The 19,656-nt window shown below is 33.6% G+C and overlaps 1 protein-coding gene across 1 annotated transcript in view; it reads left to right on the top strand.

Annotated features, from left to right (window-relative positions):
* LOC114331814 (espin) overlaps nt 1–19,656 on the top strand; it is a 142,324-nt gene that overhangs the window by 47,265 nt on the left and 75,403 nt on the right. Inside the window, exon 2 of the mRNA XM_050659735.1 lies at nt 13,744–14,113. Within this exon, the coding sequence (XP_050515692.1) occupies nt 13,766–14,113 (348 nt within the window). The 5' untranslated portion in view covers nt 13,744–13,765. The remainder of the gene's footprint in view (nt 1–13,743; nt 14,114–19,656) is intronic.

Genomic DNA, 19,656 nt, shown 5'->3' with positions numbered 1-19,656 from the left:
TTCTAGCTTAATATTAAGCTGGAATGGCCACCGCTGAAGGGGATGAAGCAATAAATTTTTGATTTGCGTAATAAATTAGCAATTAATTAGCAATAAAGTAGGCCGCCGGAAGCAACTCTCTATCTACTTTCGTTCCGGATATATGAATGTTGGCCTTTCTAGCTTAATATTAAGCTGGAATGGCCACCAGTTTCTCTGAAGGGGATGAAGCAATAAATTTTTGTTTTGCGTAATAAATTAGCAATTAATTAGCAATAAAATAGACCACCGGAAGCAACTCTCTATCTACTTTCGTTTCGGATATATGAATGTTGGCCTTTCTAGCTTAATATTAAGCTGGAATGGCCACCTGTTTCTCTGAAGGGGATGAAGCAATAAATTTTTAATTTGCGTAATAAATTAGCAATAAAATAGCAAAAAAATATGGGGTGTGTCTCATGGCTCCCTTATGAAATGGTCTTTCTAGCTTAATAGACATTATTAAACTCAGTACCGATTCCTACACATTTGTCGGATCCAAGTGCAGTTCTTTCAACAAGTTTAATACTATTTTTCCCAATGCTCCTCCTGTCAGAACTTGTTCCTCCCCTCTCTCTTAATTTTCACTAATTATTTTTATGTTCTCATAAGCGCCAATGAATTTGACAAAATCTTTACGAATGTTGTTATTCTGTATCCATGTACCTCAAATTTAGGTAAAGCTGTTCCACCTGGGGTACGTCGGGCATTTCGTCAAATATGATACAGTAATAGTAATAATTTACACTCTGAACCTCATTTATTATATGTTCAATTATTTCTTCACCACTACATGGTATCAATTGATTTTAACTGGTGCTACTAATGTATGTTGTTCGGGAAGATGCTGTGGATAGGTGTTGTTTAAGAGTCTCATCTCCTGATGCGATTTTAAACCTTAACACTTCCCCTCATTGCTAGGTCCAGCATCTTCGTCCAGAAGAAGAAGTCCATCATCATGGTGGCCTCTCAGAGGAATATTTTGTCGACCTAAGAACACTAGACTCTACTATACGTCGTAGTCTTTCTCTATTTTCTTGTATATGTTTAGACCTTTGAGAGTCTATCTGGTTAATGACTGACTTTTGTGGGTTGCGATAACTTTGTAGAAAATTCAGCCCAACTTGAACGCACTCCTTGTGGTATTATGTTTTTTCATGGGTTTGTATGGCTCCGTCTTTGCCCATCAGTTTGGCGAAAGATGTTAAAGGTTTCAGGACAAAGCTTTGGGCTGTCATCCCTTTATTTTGATCATATTTTTCATTAGAAAAATAAAACGCAATACTTGTAAAACAATCCCTTTTGACGGTGTGAAAGTACCCACCAAATCCTTTGTTCTAAATGCTAGTGATCCAAGTAACGCTTTATTTCTTTTTTATTCTTTGTGTGTACAGAATATGGAAATTGATACAATTTTGATGGCTGCCAAGGTTGTTCTAACAATTAGCACTTTGTAAAATTATCAACATTTTGATTTATAAAATATCCTATGTCAATCTTGAAGCTTCCGTTACTGCTTTTGTTGATTTCTAGTCCAGAAAACATATTTTTCCCCTGTTTTGTACATATATATGTGTTTAATACTAAAAACATTTAAACGGCAAATATTTAAATTTATATTTTTTTAAATTCTCGGGAGGGGCCATGGCCCCCATAGCCCCCTCCCTGGATCCGCCCTTGACTAAATACCAAGTCCCTCGAAAGAGTGAGCAAAAATGCCTGGGCACGTGGCTTTTTGAAGACTGGGCTGGGCATCGAACAGAGAAGTAAAATGTCGCATTGAGCAAGCTCGACAAGCTTTCGTAAAACTCAGGAAGGTATTGAAGATCAAAAAACGGAAAACTTTCGCTTTTTTCGTCTATTACTAAAAAGTTAAGCATTCTAAACAAATTTGAGAATAAGAAACTCATAAATCATATAAAAAAATTCAATATGGCTTTCGCTCAATATGTCTATCATTATTTGTTGCTTAGAAAATTGCAAAATAAGTAATAAATTTTGAGATTTTATAAATGTTCATAACTTATGTAAAAATTAAGTTAGAACCTTCTTATTACACGGAATGCTGACACTTCTTGTGCTTAAATTATATTTTAAATTTTGAAGCAATTGGTCAAATAGTTTAAAAAATATTTAATTAGTTTATCCCAAATTCATTTTTTTTGCAACACTATAAGTCAGAAAATTATGAGGTTACAGTAACACTTCGGACAGTTTGTGAAAGAAGAACATTTTAACTATTAACTTAATTAAAAAAAATAACAAGTAATTTTAAACAGTCTAAAATTATTTTGCAAAGACATGTCGATTTTTTGTTTACTTATAAACAATAAGAATAACTTCTTAACCGTTACCCGTAGAAAAATTATTTTTTCATATTTAGAAAGACTGAATTTTTATACACATTTAGAAAGAAAAACAGTTGTCCTAGGACAATTAGGGACGAATTTAGCCCCCTCTTTTTTAATTCACATGTTCTTGCAAAATAATTTTGCAATATGTAGAATTATTTATTGTCATTCTTTTTAATTAAATTAATAGTGTAAATCTTCTTCTTTCATAAACTATCCAAAGTATTACTGTAACATCATTTTCTGACTTATAGTGTTGCAAAAAAATTAATTTGGGATAAACAAATTAAATAACTTTTAAACTATTTGGCCGATTGCTGTGAAATTTAGTGTATGATTTAAGCACCAGAAGTCTCAGCATTCTGTTTAATAACAATGTTCTAAATTAATTTTTAAAAACTCAAAATTTGTAATTTATTTTGCAATTTTCTAAGCAACCAATAAGGATAGACATATTCAGTAAACGCCATATTGAAGTTTTTTATACTATTTATAAGTTTCTTACTCTTAAATTTGTTTAAAATGCTCAACTTTTTGGTAATAGACTAAAAAAGCGAAAATTTACCGTTTTTTGATCTTTATTTTTTTTATAACTATGTATATCATCAACATCGGCTGCAGGAAACATATTACAGTGGAACCTCGATTATCCGTCTCTCCATTAACCGTCACCTCTGTTAACCGTCAGAGAACATACAGAAGTTGTATTAACTACATAAGCAAAAATTTTAATGTAAAAAAATAAATAAAAAGTTAATTTGATTTGTGATGAGGATACAAACGGCTATCTATTGCTGACAGATAAAGAAATCGTTGAAATGGCAACAAAGGCGGACCAAACAGATTCAGAAGCTGACACAGACTTGGAATTTGACTGTAGCTATGTTGATGAACCTATTGTAACTGACAAAGATGTGCGTAAATAATCTAGAGAAGCTGCATCGCATATGCAATGATTCATCGAGTGGAATTCTCAACAAGAAGAAGCCAATAAAGTAGATTGCATGATCTTATGCCGATTAAGAAATTCAGCCGTCGCAAAATGTGAAGCAACAGTAAAACAAACAAAGATTTCAGAATATTTTAAATTGATTCAAATGTACGAACACAAATCCCTCTTATATTGTCAAACAAACCATACAAATAAAATTTGAGCGTTGTACTATGAATTTTTAATTTTTTTAAATGTTCTGTTAACCGTCTTTTAGATTATCCGTCATACCCTTGGTCCGGTGCCCTGACGGATAATCGAGGTTCTACTGTATATAGGTTATTATTATAGATGTCCATACTACTTAAAAAATTTGATTTCGGCCTGGAGGGGGTTGTGTCACCAACAGGATATTTTTTTCCTCATTAACCTGAACTATAAGGTCATTTCGATAATCCGAATAATTTTATAATCCGGATGGGGTCCGGTCCCAATTAATCCGGATTATTAACGTTCTATTTTTTCTACTGACGGTTTGTATTTATCCTTATTATTATTATCCCTACCGCTACATATTGTCTATATTTACAATTTAGTTTCAGTTGAATTACCTAAAAGTACAGGCTGAAGGATGAGGAAACTATGTACACGATTATCGAGCATTGAACCTATTGTATTGGGATTATTTTTATGACCCACCGTATAAAACTTGCATTGACCAGTTTCCGAATTTCTGCAACTTTGTAGTTTACCTACAACTTATTAAACTTATTACTTATTCATTGATCGTGCTAATATAAAAAATACAAGTGTTTAAGTTAGCACGTGTAGGCAGGCACCGGCGCGCGGCGGTTAGTCTTTAAACAAGTGTTGAAACAAGGTCTTCGGTAATCAGGTAAAACGAATAAGGAACCTAACAAAAGTGTTCCCTGTGTTTATTAATAAATTTTGTTTTCTTTTTTTATGAATATTTATTCTTCGTTTTTATTTATAAGTACCTACAAAGAATTAAAATTTATTAAGCAGTTACATTTCCTAGTGTGTTCTTGTGTAGTTCAAAATGTCTCCATCAAATTAGAAATAAAAGAACCAAAAAGTGCGCTAGAACGGGCCCTGCGGGGCTCGGGCCCTGGTTCCACGGAAGCCGCGGAACCATGCTCAGTACGCCACTGGTTTAATAACGATCCGTCTTACTTTAAAAAATTTAAAGGATCAGGCGATTTCAGTGTTTTATTTCGTTGCCTATTAGTGAAAACAAAAAAAAAACATTTCAGTGTAAGATGTAGTTATTATATTATAGTAGAGTTCATTGAGTTGAAAAAATGTCTGAGCATGTCAGAAACGAAAGGAATGTTAACAGGAAAAAAATTAATTAAAACCATAACAGAGAACTGCAACATATTCTAAAAATTCTTCAGAATCTTGTCCAACCAGAAAATTAAATTTTACAACTAAAAAAAAAGAGGAATATAAACACTTACTTCACTACGGCTTCCTATAAAAATATTCGCTAGATCAAAGATCTCTGTTCTAGTGACAACACTATCAATCAATCATTTTAGACATTTTTATAGACCGGTAAATTTTTGAAAATTCTTTGACTATGCATGTTTCGATTGCGTAATTTGTAGTTTTAGGCCTGGATCCTGCGTACCAAAAAAAGTTGATTAATAACAAGCTGAAAATTTGTTAGTAGCTTAACGGTGTCTAGTCGGACAAACTTTGATGTACGGGAACACTGGAACAGGGGAAGTTTTAATTGTAGAACAGGTTACAGGTTTCGAACAGCAGACTAGGAAAACTTGCTATTAATAAACATTTTTTTGGTACGCGGGATCCAGGGGTATTCGTAAAGGAGAACCCACTTTCCTTTTACCAATCTTTGATTTTTTTCATCGGCTATCAAACAAAAATATCGTCAGGGACCAGAATCATAATCAAAATAAAAAAGTGTGTGTGTGTACTTTCGAACTATTAAGGAATATAATGCAGGGCAAAATCAAAGGCAGAAGAAGCGTAGGAAGACGTAAAATCTCGTGGCTACGCAATCTCCGTGAATGGTTTGGATGCAGTTCAATTGAACTGTTCCGGCGCGTAACCGACAAAATTATAATTGCCAGAATGATTTCCAATCTCCGATAGGAGCGGAACTTTAAGAAGAAGAAGAAGTGTGTACTTTGTACGCACATAAGAAGTTATACTTCCATTATTGTAATTTCAACGAAATAAATATATTTTAAACAAAAAGAAAAAAAAAAGATGGTTCAGACTTGATTACAGTACAGAGCCTCTACTATGTGCTAATACGTAGATATGTATTTCGGAATAACCGTTCCCTCATCGGAGCACCAGGGTATTTCCTGACTTATTGACTTTTGATTCATAGATTGTGCTAGTAGCATCTTTGGTAATTATTTTGATTATTTCATTGATAGAAGATTCTGACCAATAGAAAGCTACAGAAATAAAAATCAAACTGATTATTTTTTAATGATTTTAACTTCCAATCGCATAGTAAGATATTTGATCACGTGTTTAATTCTGTCCAATCAGATTAAAATTATATTGAGAATTATCTACTGTAGAATATTACCGATAGAATTTTTTTAAGTAGATTGTTTGTGTTTAATGGCAACCAGTTTCCTAGTTTTGACAACTGTCACATTTAAAATATCCATAATATACGTATTAAAAAATAATCTTACGAATATCACAGAATAAATAAGAAAATAATGCTTCATTTTTACTCAAATTTGTTGTCGTTGGGCAATAGCCACTCGAGCACTGCGGGCTCTCGTGTCTATTGCCAGACAACAAATTTTCGAAAAACTGTCGCATTATTTTCAATTTATTCTCACTCTCTTGTGATATTATACCGGATAATTTTTGATAATTTCCCGTCGTCAAGTATATTACGTCAGATGCCCTTCGTTGCTATGAAAAAATACATTCAGTGACATTAATGACAATTAATGTTTTAAAAATTATAAAAGTGATGACTTTCAACCGTCAAATATTTATAACAACTGTGTGTTTAATTGTACTAATTTGTACTTACATAAATAAATTACAATAAAATTTTGGTTTTAAACAGTTTTATTCATGAAATAATCGCAACAAATTGCACTCGATCTCTAAAATTAATACAGAATTTTAGAGCTCTTGTGCAATTACTACTGATTATTTCATTCATAGGAGATTCTGACCAATAGAAAGCTACAGAAATAAAAATTAAACTGATTATTTTTTAATGATTTTAACTTCCAATCGTATAGTAAGATATTTGATCACGTGTTTAATTCTGTCCAATCAGATTAAAATTATACTGAGAATTATCATCATTCTCTTTGCCTTATCCCTATGCGGGGTCGGCTTCCCTAATTGTATTTCTCCACACAATTCTATCTTGGGTCATATCAATGTTAATCCCCTTTACCAACATGTCCTGCCTTATCGTCTCCCCCCAGGTCTTCTTTGGTCTTCCTCTCCTACTCCTTCCAGGAATCTGCACTTCAGCTATTCTTCGTATTGGGTGATTAACGTCTCGACGCTGAACATGACCAAACCATCTTAACCTATGCTCTCTCATTTTGGCATCAATTGGTGCCACACCTAGACTTCCCCTAATATACTCATTTCTAATTTTATCCTTCTTTGTCACTCTACTCATCCATCTAAGTATTTTCAATTCCGCCACATGCATTCGTTGTTCCTCTTTCTTTTTCACTGCCCAACATTCAGTTCCGTACATCATAGCCGGTCTTATGGCTGTTTTATAGAATTTTCCCTTCAGCTTCATTGGAATTTTTCTGTCACACAACACACCACTCGCTTCTTTCCACTTCATCCATCCAGCCCTAATTCTACTGCATGCATCTCCATCTATTTCTCCATTACTCTGTAATACCGATCCTAGATACTTAAAACTATTGCTTTTCACAATCATTTCACCATCCAAAGATACCATTTTATTTGTAGTAACTCTATCTTTAAATGAGAATTATACTGAGAATTATCTACTGTAGAAAATTACCGATAGAATTTTTTTAAGTAGATTGTTTCTGTTTAATGGCAACCAGTTTCCTAGTTTTGACAACTGTCACATTTAAGAAAATATCCATAATATACGTATTAAAAAATAATCTTACGAATATCACACGACAGTAAGAATAAATAAGAAAATAAGAAAATAATGCTTCATTTTTACTCAAATTTGTTGTCATTGGGCAATAGCCACTCGAGCCCTGCGGGCTCTCGTGTCTATTGGCAGACAACAAATTTTCGAAAAACTTTCCCATTATTTTCAATTTATTCTCACTCTCTTTTGATATATTATACCCGATAATTTTTGATAATTTCCCGTCGTCATGTATATTACGTCAGATGCCCTTCGTTGCTATGAAAAAATACATTCAGTGACATTAATGACAATTAATGTTTTAAAAATTATAAAAGTGATGACTTTCAACCGTCAAATATTTATAACAACTGTGTGTTTAATTGTACTAATTTGTACTTACATAAATAAATTACTATAAAATTTTGGTTTTGAACAGTTTTATTCATGAAATAATCGCAACAAATTGCACTCGATCTCTAAAATTAATATAGAATTTTAGAGCTCTTGTGTAATTACTACTAATAATTACCCGGAAAGGATGAAAGGATTTGATTTCAGTTCAGTGTCTCTACCCAGGTGGTCCGATGAGGAAACGGTTATTCCGAAATACGTAAAGGCACATAGTAGAGGCTCTGTACTGTAATCAAGTCTGAACCATTTTTTCTTTTCTTTTAGTTTATACTTTATTCACCTTTGGTGGATATTAAAGGAAATAGTTCGCTAAAATTATTATCACGGTGAATGACAGGACGTGAAATGCAATTTAGATTTCCCTTGTCGAGTATTTCACCACTCTGTTATGCTTTATTTTTCCAACTTAAAAAGCTCAGAGAATAAATAATTTCGAATTTTATTTCCTGACTTATTAGACTTTTGATATTTTAAACAGTTTAATTGTATTTTTATTTAAATATTACACTAATGTTATTACTTAAAATAATACCAAAAACTAAAAAAATGTAAGACTTAAGGTTTTCCCAAGCGGTCGGTCACCCCTTTTTAAAATTATCATGATCCCCAAAAACGTACATATTATGCATCGGTACATGTAGAGAAACCTACAACAAAAATTGGCAACCTCGCACCACTCGCACAGCCACTGTCATGTCGATCCAAATTTCGTAAAAATGTTGTTTTTGTTTAATTTAATAGTGTTTTGTATTTTGACAACGACACCCGATTTGGGCGTCGAAACGTTAATAAAATATTTTTTTTCAATTTAATTGTGGCTTATTTCCCATCTAAATAGCTAATTATAAAAATGCCACAAGGAAATAGCTTCCGAACAACATTAAAAAACCGGTGTGGGCCTATCGTGTGTCAAAATTTTAGGAGATTGGAAACCTTGTACGAGAAACTGGCACACTGTCAAAATTCAATCAAATTTTTAAGACGATGTTGGAATAACAACTTAATACCAAAGGGCTTGAGGTTGCGGCCAGCATACTCAAGCAGAAGACTCCAAAATATACTACATATAGCCAGTTTGTCAATGATACGGGAAAGGTTACAATTTCACAGGTTAAATTTATTTTTTATCGAACAAGACATCGTAAGTATTGAAGATTTACTAAACTACATTTTTGTTTAATTTAGTAGTATTTTGTATCTTGACAACGACACCCGATTTGGGCGTCGAAACGTTGATTAAATTATTTTTTTCGATTTAATTGTGGCTCATTTCCCATCAAAATAGCTGATTATTCATGTTGTTGACTCCTGCACTACTTTTCTGTAAGTACTTGTTTTAGGCAACCACTTGGCTAGACTCTGATCAGTTAGTCGATCAGTCGGTGTTTCTTTTTGTACATCCTTCTATATGCCATTTCTTGCGAGGATGTCCCTGGTCTTAAGGAGTCCTCTTGTGGCTTAGTGGAAGAAGTACTTTGTCTTGTTCTTAGCCAACTCCCTTAGTGGTATGTACTGGAACCTTTCTCTGATGGTTGTATTTGATACTCTGTTATTCCATGTCGACCCATCGTTTGGCCTGTAACATAACGTCCCTGTTCTTTCTAAATTCTTCAAGTTGATTCATTTCTTGTCATTTTGACTGTGTCAGATATTAATTTCTGAAAAATCGTATTTCTATCGTTTCAGAAATGGTTCTTGTGTTCAAGAGCTCGTGTTCAAGAGGCATTTTATGAGTTGTTTTACGAGGCTTTCATAAAATTTCCCAGTACAATCTAATAGACATATAGGATTGTATGAACTAACCTTGTCCAGTGGTGTCCCAGGTTTTAAATATACTAAATTTGCAATCTTCAGTTGACCTGGGAATTCTTTGTTGTTGTGGGAGCTTTTAATACCTTTCTGGTAACGTCAGACTTTTCATGAATCTGTATGGCTTCTGGTAGTACACTATCTGATGGCACCTTATGGTGGCACAACCTTAAAAGCGGCGACTTGACAGAAATAATAGAAATAGGGGCAAATCTTGGCAGGAAACGAAACGAATGGTAGAGAACAGAAAAGAATGGAGAAAATTTATCAAAAATTATATCCATACTCCTCTAACTTTCGATTCCTAATGTTATAAGAAGAATGATTATGTACATATATAGGTTTGTTTATCGTCTTCGTAAAATTTGACTTTAATATGTTCCATGTATAAATTCTTAGAACTTTGACAAGTTGACTGTCCCATTGTTTGTACACGACATTGATGTTGACTCATTAAAACGCATAATACGGGATTTCCTACATCCTGTCTGACGATTCAACATCTTAAAAAATAATGTATGAGATCAATTAAATCTAGAAATGAAACATTTGCTTCCTGATCTATCACCGGGCTATTATTTGGTGTATATTAAATTAGTGTGAAACGACGAAAAATCTCTCAACAACTGCTCTGAAACAATGGTTTCAATGGCAAACGTAATAAACTGTTAATACATCTAGAATCTAGACGATTGGAACCTCAACCAAATATTCTATTTCTGTCACTTTTGGTTTTAAATTATATAAATAAATATAAATCATGCGAAAAAATAGATCGTTAGTTGTTCAAATACACTTACTGTACGTGCTAAATATTAGAAATATTTTCATTTTATATTAGGATTCGGAATTCCCTATTGTTATGCCAAATATTTTTGTGCTGTAATTAATATACACAGTCATTATTTAAAAAAAGGTAAATATATGGAAAAATCTTAAAAAAACATTTAATCCAAAATGGTATGAAACACCGGCGCCCATACAAAAATTTTCAGGGGGGACCAGACGTGAAAATGTTGCACATTATATTTTGTATACTTTGGATAACCATATATAGTTTAAAGCACCCCAAAAGCTAGAGGGGGCACCCCCCCTACCCATGGGTATGGGCGCCCATGGTATGAAAGGGTATTTATCTTAGCAGTTGATATAGCCTACTAGTATTTTAACTATATATTTCTAAACAGAAATAATTAGGCTTGGACGTAGAGGCGTTCATAATGATAAAGTCTCTTTTCATAAGCCACGATTTACCTCTTGCTACCAAAATCTCTATCATCTGATGCTATGTATTTTCTACGTTATTATACGGAGTAGAGGCCTGGACACTTTCCGAGGTTTCTTTGAGAAAACTCGAGGCATTCGAGATGTGGTGTTCAGTGGCGGCTCGTATAACTTTAGGAAGGTAGTGCCAGAATCCGGGCAGCTGCCTAAATTTTTTGTGGCGGTTTTACGATATGGTCAAAAAGGATATAAAATATAAATAAAAAAAAATATCGATTCTTATCTACCTGTTCATTATGTTTAATTAGAGTATCACGATAAGCTGAATTTAATTGGGTTTTTATATTTAACTTACCAAGCATTGAAAAGCTAAAAACGTTATTCATGTGCACTTTAGATTTTTCATGGGATTTCAATTTCTCCCATATATGTACAAGATCATCGGTGCCTTTGTTTGACCAAGTCTCGTCACCTCCAAAAAAACGCATACAAAACAGAAGAGTTTATTAGTTTGTTCGCAACCACACAACCAGCTATTTTTATCATAAATAATTTTATTAAACTTACGACAGCGAAGTTTTTGTCCATTTCCACTTTGTTTTTCAATTTTTAAATCGGGTAAAGGCCGACCGAGTTCTTTAATTTGTAGTTTTTTTTCTAACGAAAAACCACCAAAAGAGTTTTTTAATATACTAATTTGATTCATTGTCAATAAATAAATTAAACGTAGAAAATAATCAAAATATTATTTTTATACCTACGACACCACGATCACAACGCACTAACTAATAATTACAAATTAAAAAATATAGTAGAGTATAAACACAAATATACAATACAGTAGTAGACAATAAACACAATAGCGTCAAGCGAACGCGTAAAGAAACTAGAAATATGTAGATCTAAAACATTGTATCTTAAGATCCACTAACTTCCTTTTCGAGATTTCGAGCCTGGCACGGAGACTCCAATTTAAACGTATGTATGTTAAAAGTGCAATACCGCTCTCTCTCTCTGTCACTTACACAGGATGCTCATACAATCTTTCTCTTTTCTCACGAGCCACTATGCCGTTCGGCACTGGGATTTTTATGATTTTCATCCTTTATCCGGTCAGCTGTGGGTGGCCAGAGTCGGTAGATTTGCATTGCGCTACACAGTTGCCAGATTTGATATAATTTATAAAAATAAAGAGCAATATTCACAAAAAAATAAACAGGCATTAAAATGTTTTTAAGATAAAAAAATATGTTTCTGCATAGTTAGCAAGGTAGTGCCATGGCTCTATGGCACTACCTCACGGGCCGCCACTGGTGGTGTTACAGGCACATTTTGAGAATTTCGTGGGTGGATCGTGTGAGTAATGTTGAGGTTCTACGTAGAATAGGCAAGGAATGCGAGATTATTAACACAATCAAAAAGCGCAAACTAGAATATCTTGGCCATGTTATGAGGAATGAACAGAGATATGGCTTGTTGCAACTCATTCTTCAAGGCAAGGTATTTGGAAAGAGAGGACCTGGAGAAGAAGAATATCTTGGCTTCAGAACCTGAGAAAGTGGTTTAATACATCGACAACCGGACTATTCAGAATAGCAGCAAGCAAAGTTAGAATAGCCATGCTGATCGCCAACATCCGGAACGGATAGGCACCTTAAGAAGAAGAAAGATTCAATGCTCTGGGTAGCAATGGAAAAACAAGGAATAAGCAAAAAAATATATACAAGCAGTACAACAGCTTTACAAAAATATGACGGTAAACATTAAAACCTGAAACAAATTAACGAGAAATTCCTATTAGTAAGGGTCTAAAGCAAAGCTGCTGCATAGCACCTACACTCTTTAAAATATATTTAAATGAGGCACTCTCACTGTGGAGAAGAAAGTGCTACAATATGGGCATCCCAATCGATGACGATAGATTGTACACAATACACTTCGCTGACGACCAAGCCATTCTAGCTGAAGACGAGAGTGATATAGACTATATGCTGAGAAGACTGGAAGAGGAGTACACTAAGTGTAGGTAAGAGGAGTACTTAGTTGTAGGAGAAACACCAGAAAGCCTAGAAATTGCTAGACAGCTACACGGACTATTGTGGAATAATAAAATAACAAAAGAAAATAAAAGAAGAATGTATAAAACAATAATAGAAAGTATTGGGTTGTACGGCGCCGAACTCTGGAAAATAAACCAAAGAAACCAATCAAAAATTAAGGCCATGGAAATGAACTAGGGATGAGGAACGAATATATTAAGAGAGAAATGGTAATTGATCTAGATATGATGTCTCATGACACAATCGAAGCCAAAAGACTCAACTGGTATGGACACCTTCAGAGAATGGCCGAAAAAAATTGAAAAATGGACTCCACTCACTAGAAGAAAACGAGGTAGACCAGACGATCCTGGAGAGAAGATGTCGCAGATGGAGTGACCGAAAGAGACCTAAAAACTGGAGACTGCTTCGACAGAAAATGCTGGAAATTAGGATGCGAGAAGCGGTGACAGCTTTAGAAGACTCGCTTGTTATATATTATATATAGAAATAATTATACTAAGATTTCTGCACTTAGAGCAAATTCGAGCAGGAGCGCAAGAGAAAGATAGGTCTTGTCCCCAAACCAGCCACACCAGAAGTGTCTGTCGTTCCTTCAGAAAATTGGACATATGGACAGTTTCTCAAATTCTATTGATTAATAAAAGGGTACTAAAATTTATTCGAGGAGGCAAGATGTGTCTAATTGCAGACGCTTTCGAATCTAACTCCCACAGGAGGAGTGCATAAAAGGGGCAGACCCAATTTTTTAGGTCATATAGAAATCCATATGATGTTCTTGAAGACGTGTATATTTATTTAATTTCCTTTTTGTTCCAGGTGATATGTCGGATGGCCCTGAATGATCCACAGCGGTGCCGTAGGCGGCGCAACTCCACCAACTTTGGGGGCGGAGCTCCGGGCAGCGGCCGCTCGCGGTGATGTGGCAGCATGCAGAAGACATTTGGGGGCGGCACGGTTGGTGCGGTTCTCGCGTGATGAACACGGTCGTACCGCGCTGCACTTGGCGGCGGCAAATGGCCACCGAGAAGTGGTACGGCTGCTACTATCGGTGGCCGCCCCCCGCGAAGTCGACGGACCGGACGGAGCTGGTTGTTCGGCGTTGCAGAGGGCGGCCGCCAGCGGGCACGAGGAGGTGATAACACTGGTACTGGCGAGAGGGGCGGAGGTTAACGGACAAGATAGTGTAGTGAGTATACAATTATTTTACACCTAATGTTTTGAATTTGTCTATTTAACTACTATTTTAAAACGTTTTTATACTTGGCGCTGATTTAAAATGCGTTTATTTCGAAAACGGTTGAGTTTAGCGAGATGAATGTATGTAGTATATCTTTTTTAAGTAAAAATATTAAGAGAATAAAAATTTGGATTCAAAAAGTATGTAGAGTGGGGGATAAAAAAAATTGAACGTATTAAATGAGCGCTGAAAGACGTATGTGGCGCCCTCGGGGTAATTCATAATTTTTGGTGGCGATTTTAGATTTCTTGTCCCAAAAAACCCGCGCTTACCAATTTTCAGCTCATGCCTGTCAGGAAATATTCAAGAATAAATAAAATAGAAGTTTAACTTTGACACTCTGTATTTCAGTTATTATCAACTTTCTTAATTAGGTAAAGTTAGCTTAAATCGACCTATCTTAACCTCAGGAATCTAAGGTTAAGCCATTGTATAACTAGACCATGTATCTGTGTAGATAAACAATGGTTAAGCTATGGCTCATTCTTTACCAAACACCCTGTATATCATTGATACAATATGACCATGTTTAACCACTGAATTCAAGTGAGAATCCTCTAATTATGTCCAATTCAGGTAGATTTTTTAGATGGTACATATTTTGAAAATTATCTTAGTTCATGTTTGATAACTTTACTTTTTTGTAAGTTGGATATATCGTGCGATATCAACATGACTGATGGTGTAAAAGTGTTGATATAAATAAGTCGTTATAAATCGTTTATTTTCCCAATAGATTATTCGACTCTACCAATTCCTACAAGCGGATTTTTATTACCTACATCTAGTAATGTATCATTGAACGGTAACGGTTTCTCTCCTCTCCTGTGGGATACCTCATTCATGTTCATGTTGTAGGTAGATCCGTAAATAAGTACATGCTTCGATGTTACTGGAACAACGAACTTTTGTGTGCTATTGCTATGATCAGCCACCACTACCACTACCACTACCACCGTGCGGAGTTATGAAAATAGACCTTATCCGACCCAAATCTGCCTTTGTTTTTGTTTCATACATTAGCGTTAAGTGCCACATACACGAGTATGGGTTGGAGTAGACCAGGGCGCATCTGTAAAAATATTAGTACATTTGGATGTTGAGAGGTGACTCCTATTTTTTTGCAGAAATTGCTTGAAAATAACGCATATAATTATTATTTGAGTTATCTCCCCACTCAAAAATGTCCGGAACATTGTTTAAATAATCAAAATGCCAAAAAATTAAAAAAAATTCGATGTTTTTCTTCGTTTTTTGATTATACCTTTAAAACTATTCATTTCCGAGAAAATTTGCACTAACATAAAAGTTGCGTAGGCAATTAAATTCCCAACAAGATAGCATTGGTTAAAAATGTTAAAAATTGTCACCCTTGTTGCAAAATAGCAATAATTGCGAAAAAAAAAACCTTAAAAAACAAGTATTCGCATCTTATTTTTTTCAACCATTTATGCTACACTTAGGACCTTCATATTTCACCCAGAAAAACTTTATGATATAATAAAACAATACTGTAAATTTCATTAAGATCGGTTCAATAGATTTTGCAATCCAACTTTTGCAAAAAAATACATTTTTTTGAAAATGTTGCAGTACTGAAAATAAAACAAATAGCAAGTTTAAAGTTTTTTTACACATAGAAGAACAATGTACCTTTCATTGGCAATTTGAAAAATTAAAATCGGTTAAATAGCACGACGTCAGGATTTTTTTAAATAAACATGAATTTTTCTGCTTATAAACAAATAAAATGCCTTTTAAACAAAGTTGAGTGCCATTTACAACAAAAGTATAAACAATATGTGAATTTTTCTTGCGCTAAAATGTTTGTCATTTGAAGATTTTTCTATGTACAAACTTTCATAATGTTTGAAAATCACAAACATCTTAAAAAAATTAATAAACATATTCCAGACCAGTAAAAATACTAATTATTGAGCTGAGAAAAAAAATGAAATCTTACTCTCAAAATGGAAACATAAAAAAAATGTATTATCTTGGGTTCTAGCGAAGCGATTTTTATCATTTTTTTTTAACTGATGTAAGTCGAAGCGAAAATCACAAATAACGTATTGATAAATTTTAGTTTTTAGTACATTTCGATACAAATAAATTTGTTTATTGCAAAATAAAAACACATCCTCTGTCCTTTGAAATAATACTTTTTTAAGCAAAAACTTTCTTTGTTCATATATTTTAACTTTTACCTATTGCTTTTAAAAACTATTTAAGATGATTACAGCTGGAGAACAAATTACTTTGGAGGCAGTTAAAATACTGATGAACAATTGCCTTTTGGGCGGTGCTCTTCCAACCTCTTGGCAAAATGTGCAGGTACTTTTACTACACAAGAAAGCAGACAAACACAAACTCGAAAATTACAGACCAATAAGCCTGTTACCACATCCATACAAACTGCTTACCAAGATAGTTATCAACAGACTATCAAATAAATTCGATATTTACCAACCTGTTGAACAAGCGGGATTCCGCAAAGCTCATAGTACCATAGGAATATAGAACACCTACAGACAATAAGGACACTTATCGAAAAGTGTAACGAATACAATGAACCTGTTTATTTGGCATTTGTGGATTACAATAGGCATTCGATTCCACAGAACTCTGGGCCGTATTAGAGGGAATGAATAACGCAAGGATTTATTCCAGATATAGAATACTCCTAAAATACATATACGACAATGCAACTATGCAAATAAATGTAGCAGACGGCCTAACAACAAGCAAAATAAGAACGGAAAGAGGTGTTAGACAGGGAGACACCATATCTCCAAAGTTATTTACTCTTACATTAGAAGATGTGTTCGAGAAGTTAAATTGGGAACAACGTGGAATTAAAATCGATGGCAGATTTTTCAGTTACCTGAGATTTGCCTATCACATAGTACTCATAAGCAACAATACAGAGGCACTGATCTTCATGCTGAAATAACTTAAACGAGAATCTGAGAAAATCGGTTTAAAGATGAATTTAAATAAAACAAAAGTGATGACAAATCAAAATATCACAATCGACATAGATGGAAGTGAAATCGAAAGTGTCGAAGAGTATATATACCTAGGTCACACGATTAAACTAGGCAAACAGAATCAAACGGCAGAGATAACTACGAGAATACGAACGACTTGGGCAGCAGTAGGAAGCCTCAGTGATGTGTTAAAAAACAAAAAGATAGTTACCAATAAATCTAAAGAAAAGGGATAATCCGCAATATTCAACAGTTGTATTCTACCAGTTACGACTTATGGAATGGAGACCGTGACACTTTAGAGTTGTCAGTCAATAGATTAAGAACAACACAGAGGGCAATCGAACGAACTTTGTTGTAGTCTGGGCAGATTATCGGAGAATAGGCCATTTTTGGGAAAAGTTATTTACCAGCAATTTTATTGCTGGAATCGAATCTTATGATTGTATATATTAAAAATATAGGTATGCAAAGTCGGCAGATAGTGTGCTACTTTTTTTATAAACAAAATGGCGCCCGAAAATCGTATTTTTTCCAATTTTTGCTCTATATCTCCAAAGATTTTAAATTTACACCAAAAACACCAAAATAAAAATTCACCGTAATTAAATTCTGCATACAGACGTGTTTTTTTCGATTTACTTCGACGAAAATTTTCCCCGGAAAACGCGGGTTTTTCCAACAAAATCTTTAATTTTGAACTAGAATTTTAGATAAGTAATTGTTTATCAATAAATAAATAACTTGGTAATATAAAAGCTCTTTTCGTTTAAATTATAATTCCAGAAGCCGATGAAAATTAAATGAATAGTTTAGCAACAATTGAATTATCAATTAAAAATTCAAGGTCGCTATAATAACCACAATAATTATGATAAATAAGAATAACTGTGATTTTTATATAAAAAGACACTGTACCTATCTAATGTACTTTACATTTAAGCGTCCTCAAGAATATTTTAAAATTATAAACAATTTCTTGGCTTATAAATAAATACCGGGTGTCCACTTACATTTTAGTAAAAGTTTTGTCTGAATAGATGGAATTTTTTAAATCGCTTTCAAATACGAAATAAAAAATGGCGGATTTTTGAAAAGAACTTTGTTGACTTTTTTTTAGTGGAACACCCAGTATATTCTTTTGTAAATTGAAAGAAAGGTCATTCACCTATCTAGCGATATAAAGTTTTTCAAAATCGGTTGTCAAATCACTGAGTAATTAATTTTTAAAATGAGAGGTGCAACGTGGATATCACATACCTAAATAACATAACTAAGCAAGTTATGTGATTTCCACATTGCATCTCTCATTTTAAAAATTAACTGCTCAGTCATTTGACAACCGATTTTAAAAAAATTTATATCGCTGGATAGATAAATGACCGTTTTTTCAAGTTTTTAGGTAAATGACCATTTTTTATATCGCTTTTAAATAAAAAATGGCAGATTTTTGAAAAAAAAACGTTGTTGACTTTTTTTATTAAAACACTCAGTATATTTGTTTGTGTCTTGAAAAAACGGTCATTTATCTATCCAGGGATATAAATTTTTTTAAAATCGGTTGCCAAATGACTGAGCAATTAATTTTTAAAATGAGAGATGCAATGTGGAAATCACATAACATAATTATATTAAATATCATTTTGCTCATTTATGTTATTTAGGTATGTAATATCCACGTTGCACCCCCCATTTTAAAAATTAATTATCCAGTGATTTGACTACCGATTTTTTAAAACTTTATATCGCTGGATAGGTGAATGACCTTTCTTTGAATTTACAAAAAAATATACTGGGTGTTCCATTAAAAAAAAGTCAACAAAGTTTTTTTTTAAAATCCGCCATTTTTTATTTCGTATTTGAAAGCGATATAAAAAATTCAATCCATTCAGACAAAACTTTTGCTAAAATAAAACATTTCAGCGAAAACCGCATATTTCTATCTTGAACCGAAAATATAAGTGGACACCCGGTATAATATCTCGGGAAATATTAAATTAAATTAAACCATGAAAACGGTATTAGAAGAAAAGCGGCAGAACGCTTCTTTTAAGTTTAATTATGATGAGTGGTTCCTGAGATACAACCGGTCAAAGTTGACCGGCATTTACGGCAAAGATATAAACAATAGGATCATAATTTTCGAACCATCACCTTTTTATTTTTGTCCTCTTTCTCCACAAGAATTTTAATATATTTAAAATACTCATAACATATATTATTATAATAAAAACTATCGACATTACCAGTGAAAATTGCCAAAAAAAGCAAAATTACAATCAAATATTAGGTTGGTGAAAATGTAATCTCAAAGCTCAAAATCGGTGTACCGTAAAAAATGCATTTTCTTGGCTTTCCATGGAGCAATGGCTTCATTCTTCTTTTGTTCCCAAGTAACTCGAGTAGAGCCATCTAACTAACGCATTATTAAATGTCAAACTTGCTTTTGTTTTGTTATAATAAATTAATTTATTCATTATATCAAAAAATTTTAATTTGTTT

This window comes from Diabrotica virgifera, chromosome 8 (genome assembly GCF_917563875.1).
Source record: "Diabrotica virgifera virgifera chromosome 8, PGI_DIABVI_V3a".
In the NCBI taxonomy this organism is placed as follows: Eukaryota; Metazoa; Arthropoda; class Insecta; order Coleoptera; family Chrysomelidae; genus Diabrotica; species Diabrotica virgifera.
The sequence above is the reverse complement of the archived record's forward strand: the minus strand, read 5'-3'. Positions and strand labels throughout refer to the sequence as shown.